Raw genomic sequence first — 20,630 nt, 5'->3', positions numbered from 1 at the left:
TTGCGTGTGGTATTGAAATGTGACATTGTGTGATGATTATACTCTTAATTTTAATGATCAAGCAAGCATCATCAAAAGCATGAGTAAATTTTTATTGTGAAGAATCACATGTTTCTTCTACCTTTTGTTTTCTTTCTTGATAATAATAACAATAATTGGAGTGGTAGGAATGAATGATGAAATGATGCAAGGGGGCGATGAGATAAGTTTGATGGGATGTAATGATGTCTTTTTAAGGAGACCAAAAAGGTCTTTTCAACAACAACCAGGTAGCTTCTTCTTATGGCGGAGGGAATCAATAATAGAGAGAGAATGCTTTGCCATTCTTATTTTAGTTCGACTTGTACTTACCATTTTACAGATACATACGTACAATTCCAAGAAAAAGAATGGCAGCTAAACCCATGCAATCTGGGGTTTGCTTAAACATAATAATCAAGCATTATACTTCCTCTCTAACATATAAAATCAAGCCCCAATACGCCCTAACTTTAGTTCCCTTTCCATATATATACTGCCGCCATTAAGACATTCTAATGCTAAACTCTTTGCAAACTTTATTAACCTTTTTTCTTTCCCTCATTTCCATACAATTTGGCCCACCTTTTTATGCTTCAATTTAAAACTCTCATCTCAAAGAATAAATGTAAAATCTACTTCATTTTCTATTAAATAAAAAAAAACCTCCATTAGCTTGATTTAAATCTAGAATAGAAATTAAGCTCAAAATTCTAGTCTTTGAAAAGCTAGTAGACTCAATTACACCTCTATCATAGATTAATCTCAATGTGCATCCCTAAAATGGAAGTAGGGAATCTGTGATGGGAAGGATCATTATCCATATACACGCATGAAATCTTTCAAAGAAACCTATTAATAAATTAAATAAATATCTTTATCTATTGAGTTGTCACCGAATAAGCAATGTCAATTTTTACTTGACAGGGTAGTAATTCCTATCAAAGCATTCAGCATCAGGGGAGGTTCAACCTGGCAGTTGAGTGATGATATACACCACTCTGCAATATAATCAATTCATATTATTATTACTATTATCCTTATATCAAAATTATGCAGAAGCTCTCACTTCACCTGCAATATTCCACAAAAACAACTATCAATTAACACCAAGATGGATATATAACCTTTGGAAGGGATGCAAGTGCATACCAGTTATTGGGGGGCGGGGGGATTCCTCATTTACCTGCTAGCTTTTTAGCCCAAATCATGGACAAATGATCCTTCATAAGGCTGCCAAACGAGATCGGCTACAAATCAACATTACATCCCCAGCATGCTATCAAAAATCGCACAAAACCATTCTACTTCTTAGCAGTTACCATAGGACTGCAATTTGAGTAACAACATGATTCCAACAACAATCACATTCCAAATGTCCTGTTATACAGATCACCTGAACTGGGCATCCTGTACTTTGAATCTTCATAACCGGAATAGAACTTGTTAAATCCCAGTCTCTCGTTTCTAAGGAGCTCTGCCACACCAAGATTGCTTCCACCTTGAATATCATTCCATCCATCCCAATGACCATTTGACATGTGTGAATTTCTTGACTGTTGGAGAGACAACTGTGCAAATGGGGACATGTTCACTTGTGATTGATCCATCAGCCTTGAAGTAATTCCATATGAGTCATTAAGAGAAGAAAAGTTATCTCCAATATCATATCTTAGGTTTTGATGACGAGAAAGAGACCTCTGCATCAATCGTTGAAGCCTGGCCTCATCATCAAGGGGACTTAACTGTGGTTGAAAATTTGGTCTCATGTCTAAGCCTGCATTACTGAGGCCTCCTTGATGTCTACCCTTACCAACTGCCAAAATTGCTGGATCAATAAATTCTATGTCTCCAGGGCCACCAATGCCAACACTTGTCCGAGCCTGATAAGAATTTCTTAACAGGGATGAAGAGTCCATCAAGTGATTTTCTTTGACAAAAAAAGGCAGACGAAGTTAATATGTAGTCTAGGAACGGCCAATGTGAACCAATAAGTAAAAAAGGGATCTCACCAGATACAGTGTCAAAGACTGGGTCTACCCTCTCATGATAAGAAAAACCAGGAGGTGGTGCCTTGCTAGGAACAGAAAATCCAGGTGGGGCTGAAATTTGAGTTCTTGAAACTGCTACATGACATCGAATAAGGCATAAGTAAGAACTAAATCAAAACCAGACTGAGACAGAAATCTAAAAATGAAAATTATGAGACATGAAACAGTGCCCCTTGTAGACAGAATGATTTCATATTCAAAACAAGTCGCTTCATATAATCAGAAGTTAGAAGGAAAAAAATGGGTTAGGCCATGATGGCACAGTGCATACAAAATAAAAAATCTAATTATAATAGCTATTTTATCCATGATAATAATGTTAAAGATCAAATTATGAGAATGCTTATTGCATGAATACAACCTATAAGCAACATATACCCCTCAACTCAACATTCAGACTGCAAACAAAGCTCATTCAAGTTCATAGCATAGTTGGACATAGTAGGAGCAAGGAAATTCCCAGACACTCACCAGAAAGCTTATTAGAAGAGAAAACTGAAGGACTGCTGGTAAATTTGTCAGAATCCTTAAAGTTACTGGAAGAAAAACCATTCGAAATCCCAAACTTATTTGGATAGAGATCCCTGCTTTCTGCAAAATCTTGGCTAGAAGGATGGTTCCGTAGCATTTGCCCAAAAACACCAAATGAGGAGTCAGCATCAAATGAATTGTATTTGGAATCCTCCTGTCTTGCAAATGAGAATCTGGACTGATTGTTATTCAGTGCTTTCCACGAACTGGATAATTTGAGAGAATTGGACTCCTTGTCAGTGTCCCCAAGCAATTTAGCCAAGTTCTGTGGTGAAGTTAAGGATTCATCCCATGTATCAAAATCTAGTGACAATATGTTTGAAATTATGCTGTTCTCTCCTGTATCTTTGCCAGTATTGCACTCAGCATTACCGAGTGGTTTCCCCATCTGCTTCCCTTGCTCTTCATTTAAAAGCGGAAGGAAACCTCCAGAGGTAATATCAGAACTAATACCACTACTTATGTACTTCTCAGGGTATTCATTTGACAAAGAAGAAATACGAGATCCATGAGGATGTAAATTGTCACGAACTTTATTATCTACAAGGGGAGTATCAGCATTCATATTAACAGCACCAAAAGTCTCACTATGTTGCAAGGAATGGGCCCTGGAATGATCTGATAAATGGAGCGAAACTGTTGAATTTGGCAAGTAACTCGAATGGCTAATTACTTCTGGATCCTTGATTCTTTGATTATCAAAAGATAATACATCTTCTTCTACTTCGGAGCTTGTATTTTCCACTACTTGAGTTTGAGTTCTCCAATCAGACTGCTCTTGTGAAACACACACCCCATTGTGAGATGTCATAGATCTACCAGCAACCGGTGAACTTAAATGTTCTGAATAGAGCTCAGTACAACGTTGTTGTAACCCCTGACTACTAGGTGAGTTGCTTGATCCATAACCAGAAGCTGAACTGCTAGGTCTAACTAAATCAGAATGTCCATTCAATAGATTCTTGTCTAAGGTCAATGTTGACATATCAGAGCACAAGCTCTGTATCTTCCCATCAGCAGTGGAAGTACTCCCTACTTCCCCAACAGGTGAACTTAATGATTGTTCATGATCAAAGACGGAGTTAGTAGCAGTTGATGGTACATTAGCAACCTGGTCATTATAACTGGATGCTGGTGGGCAAGATAACTGGCTGCTCAATGATTTAGAAGCAGAAACTATATCAGGTGATGGAGGTTTCTCTACTGCGAAACCGGCAGTCTGTTGTAAAGGTTTTAACAAATCAGGTTTACCCTTCATACTCATAGAATGAATCTCCTCAGATGACTTCTTTCTAGCATCAACATGTAATGTACAAGACTGATTTGTGTTTGTTCCTGCAGATGAAAATGGTATTGTGTTGCTATCTATATCAGATTTCAGCTTAGAAGGTCCATTGGAACAAGCTAAAATGGTCGATTGTGGCTGGTTTAAAGCCCGCATTCCCCTGGCAGAACAATTTGGAACTTTTAGCACTAGCACTAACATAACAAAGTGTAAGTGAACAAATTAAATGACATACCATGATGCTCCAGCAGGAAGCGCAATGGATCTACCGGAGCTTCCATTTGGGGGAGAACATCTAGAAATGCTCACCGTTGTATTCTGTACATATACAAAATCACTCTCAAAGTCAAATTCAGGAGACAAAGCCATGCATAAATGGCACACAATCCATCTTCATCTCAACCCACAAACCATATTGTTTGAGAAATTCTTCTTGCAATGATCGAAGAAGAAAACAAACTATTAAGAATCTAACCATTAGGAGGTGTACAGATAATAAGTGTTAAAAAGGTTTGCTTGCAAGCAGATAACTATTTCACTATTTCCTAAATTTACATCCAATAATTTAACTTGCATTACTTGCTGTTTTTATTTGGAAGTTGAAAAAACATGAACTTACGTTTGGAGCACTTTTAGAAACAGATTTTGCTGCAGAAGCAGAACTATTGGGGCAGTAATCATCCACTGGTGGAGGTAATGTATTCCCAGCACGCCGTTGCATATTGTTTGTTGCACCAGTTATTTGTTGAACCCTATTCCTTTAAACAACTAAGTAAGTGCATTAATCATCCAAGAGACAACATGCATTTGTTTGAGTCAGAAAGCATACAATAGTTTATTTTCTTTATCTCACAAAGAAAGCTACATCATCAAACTCAACAAATATAAAACAAAAAAGAAATAGAGATGGCAGCTATAACTGAGTAGCTAACTCAAAATGAATATACCTTGTGTATGCTGATATAATCTCATCTTTTGTGAAACTATCCTCTTGAGGACCAATCTCGTGCAAATACAGACAATCAGGATTGTTGCAAGGCTGAAACACCCCCCCCCCCAAAAAAAAAGGAAAAGAAAAGAAAATCGCAATTACATGTGATGTATATTCTAACCTAGTTGAAATAATAATCTTCAACCTATAAAACAAAATAACTGAAAACTGCTTCTAAACATACCATATTTCTCAGCCATGCATGACAATACTTTGTGGTACCAAAGCATGCCCTAAAATTAAATGTTCCAAGTATTAGAGATGATAATCAAGAACAAGTAAGCATCCAACCACTAACAAAATTTAAAAGTTGCATAAACTATTTTCATACTTTAATGGTCTACCCTCCAAGACAAACCCATGTACAGACTGGATACAGCGAATTGCTTCCTCTTCTTTTGAGTAAGTAATATATCTGTACACCAGTGTAAAATATGTAAGTTGGAAAAGAAAATTCTAAATAACAGAACCACAAAGGAGACAAAGAACAAATCTTCAAAATAATAAGATAAATTTTCCTTTCTGAAGAAACCAAACCACGTGATAAAATATGCTTCTATTAAAGATCCAACACATGAAAGAAGAATGCCTTAATATTAGGCAGATTTAAAACCAAATCCATGAGATATCTACACTTACACACTACATGTATTGTTTGGAAATTGCTGAATGACACCAGCTGCAGTCCGAGACATGGACACTTTAAGAACTTTCCCATATTGGCCAAAATATTCTAGCTGTTGGAGAAGCTGCACACAGAGGTACATGTTTAGGTCATGATACAAGTAGAACAACTAGTTTGAGAACACGCGCAAGAGGAAAGAATGAGAGAGCACATCTTCATCTGCCAGATCAAGTGGCAACCCGACTATGTAAACAAGATTCCTTTGGATAACTCGCACACTGCTCAGTTGCTTCCTTCCTTCAGATGATTTAGCCTTTGGCTTTTGTGACTTCATTTTTCTCTCTGAATTATTTCCAACAACCAACCTGCTTAAGAGGGAAAACTTTACACGTGAGACAATGGCAGTTAACTAGTGCAACATCTTTAATGAGAATAAAAAGAGGGGAGCTTGAGAACCTCTCACAATTTGCAGCCATGCCAACAATCTTGTCTTTATCGTAAACGCTACGACATGCTGGACACCTCCCCTCTGTGTTATCCTTCTCAGCCATATCCATTATGTGATGCCAACACCAAACACAGATCTGCCACAAAGTACAGATAGAAAAGAAACAAGACATGATAAGAGCTATTGCACACATTAAGTCTCCTCTTTTTTCCCTCTCTCTGTCATGCTTATTATCTCGTTTCACATCATTTTCATAAAAGAGAGAATAAAAAGTGAATTTGCTTGAAACCTCATAACCACATTTGCAAGGCTTGAGTTGCTGATCAGTCAAATCCATCTCCTCAGCGCAAAGGGGGCAGGTCTTTTCTCCCTCGTCACTCATGATTGCCTGAAACCCCAAAGCAAATAAATAATCAGATAAAGAAAAAAAAGTACTAATGATATACTCTACAAGCAAAGTCAGTGATTTCTCGATTTATCATTACAAAAAAGATTTTTTTTTTAACAATTCGCAGCCTAAATGGACGCTTCATTTAGATAAATAACAATAATAATATACCACAACCAAATGGAACACTTCCTTTTAGATAAATCACAAAATCGAACCCTAAAATCTGATTCCTTACATTAACTATATAACCCCCCCCCCAATTTCCAGGAAAAAAATACAGTGGTCATCAAAATAAAGATGGAATACTTAGCAAACCAACAAGCCAGAGTCACCCAATAAAGAAAGAAGCTAAAACAATCGAATTCCTAATCGATAATTACTTACATGCAATATAATAAATCGAGAAAGTAAAGCAACAAAAAAGAACAGAAAGACACCGGATGAGTTAAGACTTGGTAATTCAGATAGGATAAAATGAAAACAGAAATTAAATAGAAAAAGTGGGAAATGCAGGAAATGAAAATTAGGGTTTGGGAAGGAGAGGACTTACAGTAAGCGTGGAGGATGGGGGGGGGGATCGATAAGAAGAAGAATCTATGCAGATGAGATTGTGCGATAAAAAGAGAAACAACAACCAACAGCAACACCAAAACCACAAAGCAAATGTAGAGAATCGAACACAAGAGAGGCTTCTTTGGTCTTTTTCTCTTGTTTGGCTTTTTTGCTGCTGCCTTTTTATTTTTATTATTTATTGCATGGGATAAAGATTTTTTTTTCAATTTTAATCTGTTATATATTTTATATGTGATTATTAGATAGTTTCAAATTATATATTTAATTATTTATCAATTTATAAAATTTCTAGTATATTTATATTTAACTTCTAAGATCATGTCTCCTACAAATTTAATTAAAAAATTATTAATATACCATTTTATATACAAAGTCAACTATATTTTTACTAGAACATTATTGTATTTTTATATAATACATAAAAACTCAATATGATAATATTTGAATTTGTCACACAATACATTTTGAATATTTAATTTCACCATTTCAGCTAAACGTTTAATTGATTTTTATATAATTTTTTAATAGATTTATTTATTATATATATATTTATTGCTATGTACAGGACACTCATTTCAATAAAAGTAGTAAATTATATTTGAAATTATTAAATTATAAATAAGTTTACGTTTTGATTACTTAATTTCATAAAATTATAAAATAATCATTAAATTATCTAAAATTTTTTATTTAAATCATTGAACTATTCGAAAATTTTGATCGAAACCTTCAAAATAGGGTTAGGCTTATGCCTGCCATTGTGGAGTTTATAGTTATGATCAGTCATTCCAAGCCTTTTTCTTATGCATATCTATATATAATTGTGATATCAAGTAAATTTGGATGAAAAAAAGTAATGATTTAACTAACTATTAAATCTAAAAATTTTGAAAGTACAAGGACTCGTGACAAATATAACCTTTCTATTATTATTTTTTGGTTAAATATGTCATAGCTCCCGATAAATTTGTAATTTAGTATTTATATTTATATTTTTAAAAATTTAGTCTCTCTAATTTTTAGATTTCGAAAATTTAAGTCTAATTATTAACATAGCTAATTTTGTGTGTGTGACATTTTAAAATAATAATAATTACTTGGAACCAATTCAATTTAAAAAAAATATTATAATAATCTTAAATTTAGCAAAATAATATTAAGTGTGTGAATCGATAGAATTGTGATTTGTAAAAAGAATATCGAGAAAATGCAATAGACAAGCAGAACTAAATTTAGGAATAATGGCACGAATAGCCCCTGAAAGTTATCTGAACTTCCAATGTGATTCACGTGCTTCAAAAATTTTACTTTTGAACCTAAAAATATCATTCTGTTAACCATTACAGAATAAATTTTAGGAATACAAAATGTAAACAATAATATTAGTAGGTTGCAATAAATTGAGTATTACAACTATAACATAAACCAGAAGCAAAACAACATCAGTTTTCAGTTCAATCATGGGATTCAGACATCCTTAGGAAAGAGCTTTTGATATGTATGGATGACAATCGAACTTCAAACATTATGATTGTCACCTGACCATAAAAATGATGCACACACCATTAAAAAAGGTTTCAAAGTCTTTCCTGTAACAGTAACATTGTAAGGCTTCTTCTCCATTAAAGACTTCAAAGACAGAACTTGAGAAACCACTTTGATTTCAAGCTTGGAGTTGTAAGAGATGTGTTGCAATTTAAGTAGATATTGCTACACCAACATTTGTCACTGTTTAATAGAAATTGACTCTAAATATACCACCTACTGGTATTGCAGCTGTTAATGTAGGATAGGTGTAATCTCTTGGCAACGTTTTTTCAGGACACGAGCTGTTATGTCCTGTTACTATTCTGATGGTACCTTCAACATATCCAATGCTACATAAGAATCTTATGTTGTCACCCTTTACGGTGTCGTATACAAGTCCGTGGTCGATGGCTTTTACAGGGTTGACATGTCCAGATCCATAAGCAAATTGACCATCAGGATTATTCGAACAGGTAAAAGAAAACAATGGTAAGATCAATAAAAAAACGTATGTTATGATAACGGCAATGAAAGGTTACCAGTAGTCAAAAGAGCAGATCCAATGGCCGAGGGAGACCAATGAGGTTGAAATGTTTTAACATATGCGACCACACCGGTAACATGAGGACAAGACATGGAGGTTCCTGATATTATATTGTATTTAACTCGTCTTCTATTTGTTGTAGTTGTAGAATGTGAAGCGACCGGTGAATATGCAGCCAAGATGTCACCACTGGGTGCATTTCTATCGGGCCGCATTTCTTTAATATATCTGCTACAATATAATTAGGTCCCTTTGAAGAGCATGAAGCAACTATAGGAGCTGAAGAATCTTTAATTGTTTCACTTCTTAATATTTCTGCTTTAGGTTCTCTGTGACACAAAGAGAAAAGCATCAGTTTCGGTTTGCCGAATAAGATCTAAAAAATTGGTTTTGGATGTCTACACGGTGGAATTCATGTAGGACTTGACAGAATCATATTTGTGAATAACTAAAGCTGAAAGCAGACAATGGGACTACAAATGAAATATTTGTCCATGGAATTGGTGTAATAGATCCTAATGCACCGGCATTATAAGCTTCTTTGTCGCATAGAACAATCTTGTTCTTTACCGAACTTGTATCCAGGCAGCCAGGGTCGCACACCCTGAAAAACACTAAAGTATCAAAACATTTTGCTTATGTCTAAATCTTTTGTAAATCAATGTCAATGGCACTAACCGAGCAATGCTCTTGTGGCAATAAGATTTTGCTTGTAGCCCATAAACCAATGGAACCTTTGTTCGGTTAAGACTGAAAAAGTTAACTGAAAATCCCTGATTGCATAGAGGAAACCATTACTATCATGTACAAAAACTATATTATTCTAATTCAAGTGTGAGTATTGGCTCGGTTCTTATGGTTAGAGTCGTTCCATCCCCAAGAACAACCTTGTCGATGAAAAGGCGATCAATTGTTCTTGCAGCAACAGTAAGTATCCATGGTGCTACAATTGACACCGTTTGTTTCCCTAATGTACCACTATTGCCTGCAGATTGCACGACAAGTATTCCATTCTCCGCTGCATGGAAAGCACCGATGGCTACAGGGACACTGTAGAATTCAGACACAAAGATGATCCTAATGAACTGTTATAAGATCAACTCATCAGCAATGGCATCATCAAAAGCTGCCAAGATGTCCTCTGAAGTAAAGCATATACCATTGCATACTTTATATGCAGCAACCTTGCTGATGGAACCCTTCTCTTGCGGTTCCTTCAGCTAATCCGTAGAAACTAGCATTCACTACGTTGTTCCTGGCTGCTGTGGATGCTGTATGTGATCCATGACCCTCTGTATCCCTGGCAGAATCTATGATGTAAACTCGAGCTCTGATAAGCTTCCTGAAAGATAAGTACCAAGTCATTATGAGGATCAGGGACTTGAATAGCGGTCTGAGATTGGAAATAGTGGAATATGTTTACTTGTTACAAGTGAAGCTTTTGTTGGGAAGAAACCGAACAACCGAAACAAAACGAAAGCACAACCGGTGTTCTTTCTCTCCTTATAACTCCTGTCAAAAATTATGGCAAGCACAATGGCACAAGATATGTTCTCTAGCAACCTTAATCAACCACAAATCAACTAATGCAACCACAACAAAAATAAATAGAGACACCGGTATTTTTACGTGGAAAACCCCTCTAAATCAAGGGTAAAAACCACGAGACTTTAGAGTCCGATAAAGAGCTCTACTATCATCAAATGTTCGACTACAAGATCACAATATCAAGCCTACAACAAGCATTCAACTCCGACAAGGCTAACAATATGTAATCTTTAGCAAAAGAGAGAAAAATGAGAGAATATCACCAAAAACGCAGCTGCTGAAAAATGGGTATTTTCGATTCTACAAGACTCAGATGAAAAATCCGACCGTACAAAGTCAAGAACACCTTATCGCCTAGCCGCTGTCCAAAAATCAGCTCAATCGAACCACGGATGGACCTTCAATCGAAGAGTTGATCACTGCTGCACCAAGCTTGAAAAACTGATTTTTCTACTTCAATCTCACTCTCTGTTTCTCTCTGGATGTAATTGAGAATTTTGCTCTCAATTAAGAATGCTGCCCACTCCCACGTTAAAAGGCCAAAAAATTGGCTTTTGACAAAATCAAAAAAGAAAGGCAAAACATTGTGGCAGAAAATATGGATTTCCCACATAGTGGGACCCATACCTAACAAATCTCCCCTTCCAACTATGTGGGGAATGCCTCCATGCCGGAGGTCAAACAACATGCTTCAAACTTTCCTCTTGGTAAGGCCTTCGTCAACATATCAGCACCATTATCATTAGTGTGTATCTTCTCAAGCTCTAACAGCTTAGCTTCAAGAACATCTCGTATCCAATGGTACCTCACATCAATATGCTTAGATCTAGCATGAAAAGTTGAGTTCTTACCAAGATGAATAGCACTCTGGCTATCACAGTACAGGACATACTTCTCCTGAGTAAAACCAAGCTCATGCACAAACTTCTTCATCCAAAGCATCTCCTTACACGCTTCGGTTGCTGCAATGAACTCTGATTCGGTGGTGGACAATGCAACACAGTTTTGCAGTCTCGATTGCCATGCCACAGCTCCCCCTGCATAAGTGATTAAGTAACCTGAAGTAGATCTTCTCGAGTCAATGTCTCCGGCCATGTCTGAATCTGTATACCCAACAAGAACAGGTTTCTCATTGCCGAAACAAAGTTTCATGTTGGAAGTGCCACGAAGATATCTCATAATCCATTTCACTGCATTCCAATGCTCTCTGCCTGGATTAGAAAGAAACCGACTAACTGTACCAACGGCATAAGCCAAGTCTGGTCTCGTGCAAACCATTGCGTACATCAAACTACCCACGGCTGAAGAGTAAGGAATTTTCTGCATCTCTTCCTTCTCCTTTTCTGTGGAAGGACTATGCTTAACACTCAATCTAAAGTGCATAGCAAAGGGAGTATTCACCGCTTTAGCTTTGTCCATACTAAACGTTTGAAGTACTTTCTCAATGTACCTCTCTTGTGATAATCATAATTTCTTGGCCTTTCTATCACGTGTCAGTCTTATGCCAAGAATTTGCTTTGCTGGCCCCAAATCCTTCATTGCAAAGGATTTACTCAACTCTTGTTTCAACTTCTCAATTCTAGAAGCATTCTGACCAACAATAAGCATATCATAAACATAGAGCAAAAGAATAATAAAATCATCACCAGAGAATCTCTTAACAAACACACAATGATCAGAAGTAGTCTTCTTGTAGCCTTGCTCCCCCATAACAGACTCAAACTTCTTGTACCATTGCATTGGAGCTTGCTTCAAACCATACAAGCTCTTCTTCAATCTGCACACATAGTCCTCTTTCCCTTGTGCAAAAAAACCCTCTGGCTGCTCCATGTAAAGCTCTTCTTCCAAGTCACCATGAAGAAAAGCAGTTTTCACATCCATTTGTTCAACCTCTAGGTCATAACAAGCTACCAAACTCAGTATAGTTCTGATAGAGGACATCTTCACAACTGGAGAAAATATTTCTTCAAAATCAACCCCTTTTTTATGAGTATAACCCTTGACGACCAATCTAGCTTTGTATCGTGGAGATGAAGACTTTTCTTCTTGCTTCAACCTGTAAACCCACCGATTATTCAAAGCTCTTTTGCCCTTAGGCAGTTTCACCAATTCAAAAGTATGGTTCTCATGCAAGGATTGAAGTTTGTTTTTCATCGCTTCAACCCACTGATCTTTGCATTCACTCTCCATAGCCTCTTCATAACATTCAGGTTCTCCCCCGTCAGTCAAAAGAACATATTCATCAGGAGAATACCTGACAGAAGATCGTCGATCTCTGGAAGACCTTCGAAGTGGAACTGCTGGTGGAGCTATAGGTGCTTGTTGTTGATCATTCACAACATCATCCATGGGAGTATCAAAGTCACCTATAGTCTGATGGTCACCACTAACATCACCATGCACATCATCCTGGATAGGATCTGGTGAAGAGTCTAGGGGAACCGGATTCACATCGATCAAGTCACCACTACCTTGTGAATCCACTTTCTCCGTCTTATCAATGTCATCAATGGTCTGATCCTCAATGAAGACAACATCTCTGCTTCTCACGAGTTTCTTCTGAACTGGATCATAGAGTCTATAACCAAACTCACCATCTAGACCATAACCAATAAAAATGCATTGTCGAGCCTTGGCATCCAACTTGGATCTTTCATCCTTTGGAACATGAACAAATGCTTTACAACCGAACACACGTAGGTGATCATATGACACGTCTTTACCAAACCAAACTCTATCTGGCACATCACCTTTCAAAGGAACACTAGGAGACAGATTTATCACATGTGTCACTGTATTCAAAGCTTCAACCCAAAATGATCTTGGTAACTTTGCATCTGACAACAAACATATGACTCTCTCAATCAATGTTCGGTTCATTCTTTCAGCTAACCCATTTAACTGTGGAGTCTTTGGTGGTGTTCTCTGATGTCTGATTCCCTGTCGCAGACAATACTCATGAAACGACCCTGTGTACTCGCCACCATTATCAGTACGAATGCACTTCAACTTCTTCCCAGTTTCCCTTTCAACTGATGCTTGAAACTGTTTAAACACCTCAAAGACTTGATTTTTAGACTTCAAAGTGTAAACCCATAGCTTTCTTGAACAATCATCAATGAAAGTCACAAAGTAAAGTGCACCACCATGTGATCTTACTTTTATCGGACCACAAACATCTGAATGGACCAACTCTAGCAACTCTGATTTTCTATAAGGAGGATGGCTTTTAAATGAAACTCTTTTCTGCTTTCCTGCTAGACAATGAGCACAATTCTTCAGTGTAGCATTCTTTAAACCCGAAAGTTGATTCTTCTTCACTAAACAGCTAAGCCCCTTCTCACTCATGTGACTGAGTCGTTTATGCCACAACTCAATTGAGTTGTCATTCAGTGTCACATTCACCGTCTCTCGAGAAGTCAAAGCTTGCATCAAGTACAAATTTGAGCTCTTCTTTCCTCGAGCCACAACCAATGAGCCTTTAGTCAGCTTCCACTGCCCTTCACTGAAGGTGTTACAGAATCCCTCATCATCAAGTTTTCCAGCAGAAATCAAATTCAAACGGACATCCGGTGCATGTCTGACATCATTGAGAGTTAACTTTGTTCCATTGTTACTTACCAAGCTAACATCTCCCATACCAATAACCGAAACCAAACCATCATTACCCATCTTCAATACCCCAAAATCACCAGGAGTATAAGATGTGAAGAATTCTTTCCTCGACGTGACATGAAGTGATGCACCAGTATCAATCACCCAACTAGTCTCGTCGCATGCTAGGTTGACCAAATTCTCATCACAAATAACTAACAGATCTTCACGAGTAACAGTAGCAACACGCTCGGATTTTTCATCGTCATTCTGATCGTGTTTATCACCACCACATTTGTTCTCTTTCTTCCACTTGAAGCAATATTTCTTGATATGACCTTTCTTACCAAAATGATGGCACTCAAGATTCTTGTATCTCGATCTTGACTTGCTTCGGCTTTTATCTCTACCCTTTCCATCTTTGTCTCTGTTTCTCCCCCTGTTCTCGATAACCAACACCTCGGACTGTGATGTAGAACCCTGAGATCTTCTTCTAACCTCTTCATTCAACACACCACTCTTAGCCAAATCCAAAGTAATAATACCCTGTGGGGCAGAATTAATGAGTGAGACTCGAAAGGTCTCCCAAGAGTCTGGTAGAGTAGCAAGCAACTAAAGTCCTAAAATCTCGTCATCAAATTTGACACCCATACCAAGCAACTGATTCATCACACTCTGAAATTCACTAACATGGTCAGCTATAGACATTCCTTCTTTATATTTCAGCGCCATCATTTTCTTCAGCAAAAATAACTTGTTATTGCCCGACCTCGAAGCATACAAGCTTTCAAGCTTCTCCCACAATGTTCGAGCATGTGTCTCTTGATCAATGTGGTTGTAAACATTTTCTTCAACAAATTGCCGAATAAAGCCACACACTTGTTGATGCTCAAATTCCATTCTTCATCACTTTTCGAATCGGGTTTTTGAGTAGTAAAGACCGGAAGATGCAAAGCCTTCACAAACAACAAGTCCTTCATTTTATTCCGCTAAAGTTGATAGTTTGTGCCATTCAACATAATCATCTTGCTCGTATTAATTTTCATAATTACCTGACACAATAACCAAGCTCTGGTACCAGTTTGTTGGGAAGAAACCGAACAACCGAAACAAAACGAAAGCACAACCGGTGTTCTTTCTCTCCTTATAACTCCTGTCAAAAATTATGGCAAGCACAATAGCACAAGATATGTTCTCTAGCAACCTTAATCAACCACAAATCAACTAATGCAACCACAACAAAAATAAATAGAGACACCGGTATTTTTACGTGGAAAACCCCTCTAAATCAAGGGTAAAAACCACGGGACTTTAGAGTCCGATAAAGAGCTCTACTATCATCAAATGTTCGACTACAAGATCACAATATCAAGCCTACAACAAGCATTCAACTCCGACAAGGCTAACAATATGTAATCTTTAGCAAAAGAGAGAAAAATGAGAGAATATCACCAAAAACGCAGCTGCTGAAAAATGGGTATTTTCGATTCTACAAGACTCAAATGAAAAATCCGACCGTACAAAGTCAAGAACACCTTATCGCCTAGCTGCTGTCCAAAAATCAGCTCAATCGAACCACGGATGGACCTTCGATCGAAGAGTTGATCACTGCTGCACCAAGCTTGAAAAACTGATTTTTCTACTTCAATCTCACTCTCTGTTTCTCTCTGGATGTAATTGAGAATTTTGCTCTCAATTAAGAATGCTGCCCACTCCCACGTTAAAAGGCCAAAAAATTGGCTTTTGACAAAATCAAAAAAGAAAGGCAAAACATTGTGGCAGAAAATATGGGTTTCCCACATAGTGGGACCCATACCTAACAGCTTTGGCCAACCTTACAAGCTCCCTTCCACTTTTGGGTGGTGGACCGAAACCTTCGTTGCTGTAGCTGTCCGACTCGGGCCAGATTCCGGTATCAATGACACTGACAATGACATTGCTCTCCGTGGCATTATGTTTAACAGTTTGATTGAGTCCCAAGAAATCCCATGAACTTGTTGTATGAAGGTGGTTAACTTTACTTGGAAAAACCGAAACCACTCCTTTAAAGCCTGCATATAATGGCATTGGTGAAAACATATCATTAAGGCAATGCCATTGTGTTAAAAAGAAAACACAGCTCTTCTTCTACCACTTACTTGAAAGTTTCTTTGCCTCTTCATTAGTTAGCTTAGCTGCAAATCCATTGAAGCTCCTTTTGTAACTTCGGATTAAGTAATTTTCCACAGAGCTGCAGAGAAGAAAAAATAAGGATCGATCATCATACTGATGGACCAACACTTTGGCTTAGGCATCAAAGGACATCCTCTAAAAAAATGGCTTCCTACCTGTGTTTAGAAAGTGCTTGAAGCATATTGGAATGGTGAGATGAAGCGATGTAGTCTCCATCAGGAAGTGGTCCCAAGTATGCAATGTAAACCTGCATCATATATGATGATGGTCATCATCGCACATTATTATAATTCATGAACCAGTTCCATATAAACATTGTTAAAAATAGTTGTCTTTCTATCTTCATGTATAGCACCAAAGCGAAGGATTACACAAACTGTGATAATAAAAAAAATGTCAAGAAACACCAAGAAACTTGATTTTGTCATTTTTTTTTCTCTTTGTTTGATAGTATGCATAAAACAGAAATTATAACTGGTATTTATAGTGAATTGGAACATATCTGGCAATTTTACTCATACCATATATGATTGTGATTTATGACAATTTCAAGATATATTGTTCACTATCTAATAACACCATTCTCTCTGCTGTATTTGTTGTATATTTTTGCAGCTGAACTGATTATGTTTGTAACTTAAACGACAAAGGAATCAATTTATAACTTCATTTTTCTTCTGATTTACTCCACTGAAAAATCTGGGGTGTTGCAAAAATCATGTATTGGGAAAGTTTGTCATGGAAAAATGTAACTAATATTTTATTAATAGATTGCAAGAAATTGACTGAACAAATAAAAACAGAATGCAGACTCAATCTAGTGACTCAAACAGTCCCACGGACACCTTCATATGTGTGAATAACGATCGAACTTCTAACATTATGTGTACCATCTGACCATATCAATGTTGCAGACACCATTGATTGTTCACCCAAAGCTTTTCCTGAAACAGTAACTTTGTAAGACTTCTTCTCTGTTAGAGACTTGAAAGACAAGACTTGAGGAACCACTTTGATTTCGAGTTCCAACAGGGTAGCGATTGTTGCATTGTAAGTAGATCTTGCTACACCAACATTTGTTACTGTTCTATGGAAAGTGACTTTGAATGGCTTGCTTGCTGGTACTAAAGCAGTGAGTGTAGGATAATTGAAATCTCTTGGCAGCATTTTAGTATTGTTTTTAGGACAAGAGGTGTTGTTTCCTGCTATATTTTTTATGGAACCTTTATCATATCCAATACTGCATAAGAATCTTATGTTGTCACCTTTTATGGTATTGTATACAAGTCCAGGATCAATGGCTTTTACAGGGTTGATATGTCCTGATCCATAAGCAAATTCGGCACCTTGATTCCTCGGTGCATCCATCGGAAAAGCTAGGCAAAAGAAAACAAATGTAAGATGAAAAACATGACATATGTTACAATAATGGCAATGAATGATTACCAGTAGTCATAAGAGCAGATTTAATGGTTGAGGGAGACCAATGAGGGTGAAATGTCTTAACGTATGCGGCTACACCAGCAACGTGAGGACAAGACATTGAGGTTCCTGATATTATGTTGTATTTAACTCGCCTTGTATCTGTTGCAGTTATCGATGGTGAAGCAACTGGTGAATATGCAGCCAATATATCCACTCCTGGTGCACTTATATCGGGCCGCAATGCATTTACAGAACTATTTAGTTTACCGTAAAAAAGCAAAATAACGATAAAATCCGAGTTATGGGAGAAATGCATGCCTTCAGAATGTCTGGTATAATGAAATTAGGACCCCTTGAAGAGAATGAAGCAACTATAGGAGCAAATTTATCTGTAATTGTTTCACTTCTTAATATTTTTGCTTTAGGCTGTCTGTGACACAATGAGCAAAGGCATTAGTTTTATTTTACCTAACATACGACAAAATAATGACCCGAACCATCGATATGTACATACTTGGTGGAATTCAGGTAGGATGTGACGGAATCATAGTCCTTGGAGCTTAAAGTTATAGCAGGCAATGGGACAACAAATGAAACATCGTCAGATCTATATTTCGTAATTAATCCCAATGCACCAGCATTGTAAGCTTCGTCTACACCCTGCATGTCATCGCATAGAATGATCTTGTTCTTTACCAAAGTTTTATTCAGGCAATTAGGGAGACACAACCTGAAAAAGGACCAACAATGAATCAAACATGCGGCTTAAATCTGAATCAATCAGAATGCAGCCTGCCAATGGAACTAACCGAGCACTGAACTCATCGCAATCAGATGATGCTTGCAGCCCATAAACCAATGGAACCTTTGTTCTATTAAGACTAAAAGAGTTTATTGAAAGCCCCTGCTTGCAAAGAGGAAACTATTACTATCAAGTAAATAAACTACAAGAGTCAGAGCAATTCAAGAGCGATATAGTTCTTACAGTTAGTGTCTTCCCATTCCCAAGAACAACCTTGTTGACAAAATGGCGATCTGTTGTGCTTGCAGCAACGCTAAGTATCCACGGTGCTACACTTGCCACCGATTGGAACCCTGCTAGACCACTATTGCCTGCAGATTGTACAACAAGTACACCTTTCTCGGCTGCATGGAAAGCACCAATGGCTATTGGGTCCAGGTAAAACTCAGACGAACTTTCTGGTCCTAATGAAACTGATAAAAGATCATTTCCATCGGCAATGGCATCATCAAAAGCTGCCATTATATCTTCTGAAGTACACCCTGTATCATCGCATACTTTATATGCAGCAATCCTTGCTGATGGAACCCCTCCTCTTGCAATGCCTTCAGCAAGTCCGTAGAAACTAGCATTCCTTACATTGTTCCCTGCTGCTGTGGAAGCTGTATGAGATCCATGACCATCCATGTCCCTGGCAGAATCTGTGGTGTAAACTCGAGCTCCAATAAGCTTCCTGTAATATAAGTACTAAAATATCATTAGTAAACAACAAACATTGATTCAGGGATTTGAATAACAGTCGGTCCGATCGTAAATTTACTTGTTACAAGTGAAGTTTTGGCCACCCTTACAAGCTCCCTTCCACTTTTTAGGTGGTGGACCGAAGCCTTCATCACTAAAGCTATCAGACTCGGGCCAGATTCCGCTATCAATGACACCAACAATGACATTGCTCTCGGCAGTAGCATTATGTTTAGTAGTTTGGTTGAGTCCCAAGAAATCCCATGATCTTGTTGTATGAAGGTGGTAAATTTACTTGGAAAAACAGAAACCACTTCTTTAAAGTCTACATAACATAGCAATGGTGAAAACATATCATTAAGACAATGCCATTGAGTTGTATAAATAAATAAAAAAGACAGGCCTTCTTATATAACTTACTTGCAAGTTTCTTTGCCTCTTCATTAGTTAACTTAGCAGCAAATCCATTGAAGCTCCTTTTATAACTCCTGATTAAGTAATTTTCCATAGAGCTAAAGAGAATAAAAAAAAATCAGATTCGGAATATACAGGTGGTCCAAAACCGGATCGAACCTACATACTAAGAACCAATCTTGATCATTTCCGATTACAGGTCTTACCTGTGTGTAGAAAGTGCTTGAAGCATAGTGGAATGTTGAGATGTAGCAATGTAGTCTCTATCAGGAGCAGATCCCAAGTATGCAATGTAAACCTGGATGGCCACATTATTAAAATTTAAATAAGCAGAAATTCATTTCGAAGATATAAAAAACAGACAATACTTACCTTCCTATCATCGTCTACAGCACCATGGCAAAGGCTTATACAAAGCATGAGAATCACAAAAATGTCAACAAGCAACAAGAAACTTGACTTTGCCATTTTCTTTTTGCTCTTGGTTTGAGAATATGTATAAAACAGAAATCATAAGTGGTATTTTATAATGGATTCAAAAGATTGAATCTGATATCCCCATTAGCCGGAGTGTTTAATATTTTTTTATTCCATAGCCACTGGAACTTTGGAATGTATCTGTCAAATTTTATTCTTACCATAAATGATTTTGATTTATAACCATTTTAGGATTATATTGTTTTATTGAGTATTTATGGTGTTCAGTATTCAGGCTTTAGTTTCTTAGTTGTTGGCAACCAGAAAATGGTTTAATATAGTGAAGGATTGTTTATATTTCTGCAGGGTCATAGTTCAGCTACTGTGGAAGGCAGCATTTGTGATTCCCGTTGAAGGTGTGTGTTATATGTTGGAACGTAACATGTATAGTGATTCCAGCACAAAAAAATTGTAGATCATATGTTCATTGAGCTTACAACAAATGCAGATTTGGCTTTGCAATGTTGGAACAAAATGCATTGCCTGGTTTCTACATGCTTTTCTGTTCATTTAGTTAGAGCATAGCCAGGGCC

General features: G+C 37.2%; 2 protein-coding genes, 1 long non-coding RNA gene and 1 pseudogene across 11 annotated transcripts; all 4 read right to left on the bottom strand.

The window, feature by feature from the left end:
- Positions 1-750: 750 nt before the first annotated feature.
- Positions 751-7,057, bottom strand: LOC107932485 (uncharacterized). Of its 9 annotated transcripts, none has more exons than XR_005917329.1 (14): positions 6,891-7,057; positions 6,239-6,337; positions 5,958-6,085; positions 5,713-5,866; positions 5,516-5,625; positions 5,208-5,291; positions 5,061-5,109; positions 4,833-4,924; positions 4,505-4,643; positions 4,121-4,203; positions 2,541-4,045; positions 2,031-2,144; positions 1,171-1,948; positions 751-1,092 (listed from the first exon to the last, which is right to left on the bottom strand). XR_005917329.1 is itself a non-coding variant. In XM_041099318.1 (13 exons), exons 2-13 carry the CDS (start codon positions 6,329-6,331, stop codon positions 1,383-1,385), a joined length of 3,117 nt encoding a protein of 1,038 aa, XP_040955252.1. In that variant the 5' UTR covers positions 6,332-6,337; positions 6,891-7,057; the 3' UTR covers positions 1,122-1,382. The 9 variants fall into 9 exon arrangements, 1 of the variants encoding a protein (XP_040955252.1); XR_005917330.1 differs by having other exon boundaries at positions 1,205-1,948; XR_005917331.1 differs by having other exon boundaries at positions 2,031-2,141.
- Positions 7,058-8,320: 1,263 nt separating this feature from the next.
- On the bottom strand, positions 8,321-16,063 carry LOC107932443 (subtilisin-like protease SBT4.6; annotated as a pseudogene).
- Positions 16,064-16,137: 74 nt separating this feature from the next.
- LOC121203280 (uncharacterized) lies at positions 16,138-16,547 on the bottom strand. Its single transcript, XR_005917328.1, has 3 exons — positions 16,454-16,547; positions 16,265-16,356; positions 16,138-16,177 (listed from the first exon to the last, which is right to left on the bottom strand). It is a non-coding gene; the product is annotated as an uncharacterized lncRNA (long non-coding RNA).
- A 576-nt stretch (positions 16,548-17,123) lies between these two features.
- LOC107932442 (subtilisin-like protease SBT4.5) lies at positions 17,124-20,088 on the bottom strand. The gene is given in 11 exon segments (XM_016864433.2): positions 17,124-17,674; positions 17,745-17,959; positions 18,043-18,153; positions 18,238-18,453; positions 18,533-18,627; positions 18,709-19,198; positions 19,286-19,499; positions 19,502-19,531; positions 19,627-19,718; positions 19,827-19,918; positions 19,993-20,088. Coding segments are annotated over 11 exon segments (2,202 nt in total).
- Positions 20,089-20,630: the final 542 nt, after the last annotated feature.

The sequence above is a fragment of the Gossypium hirsutum genome, chromosome D08, assembly GCF_007990345.1.
Source record: "Gossypium hirsutum isolate 1008001.06 chromosome D08, Gossypium_hirsutum_v2.1, whole genome shotgun sequence".
NCBI lineage: Eukaryota > Viridiplantae > Streptophyta > Magnoliopsida > Malvales > Malvaceae > Gossypium > Gossypium hirsutum.
The sequence above is the reverse complement of the archived record's forward strand: the minus strand, read 5'-3'. Positions and strand labels throughout refer to the sequence as shown.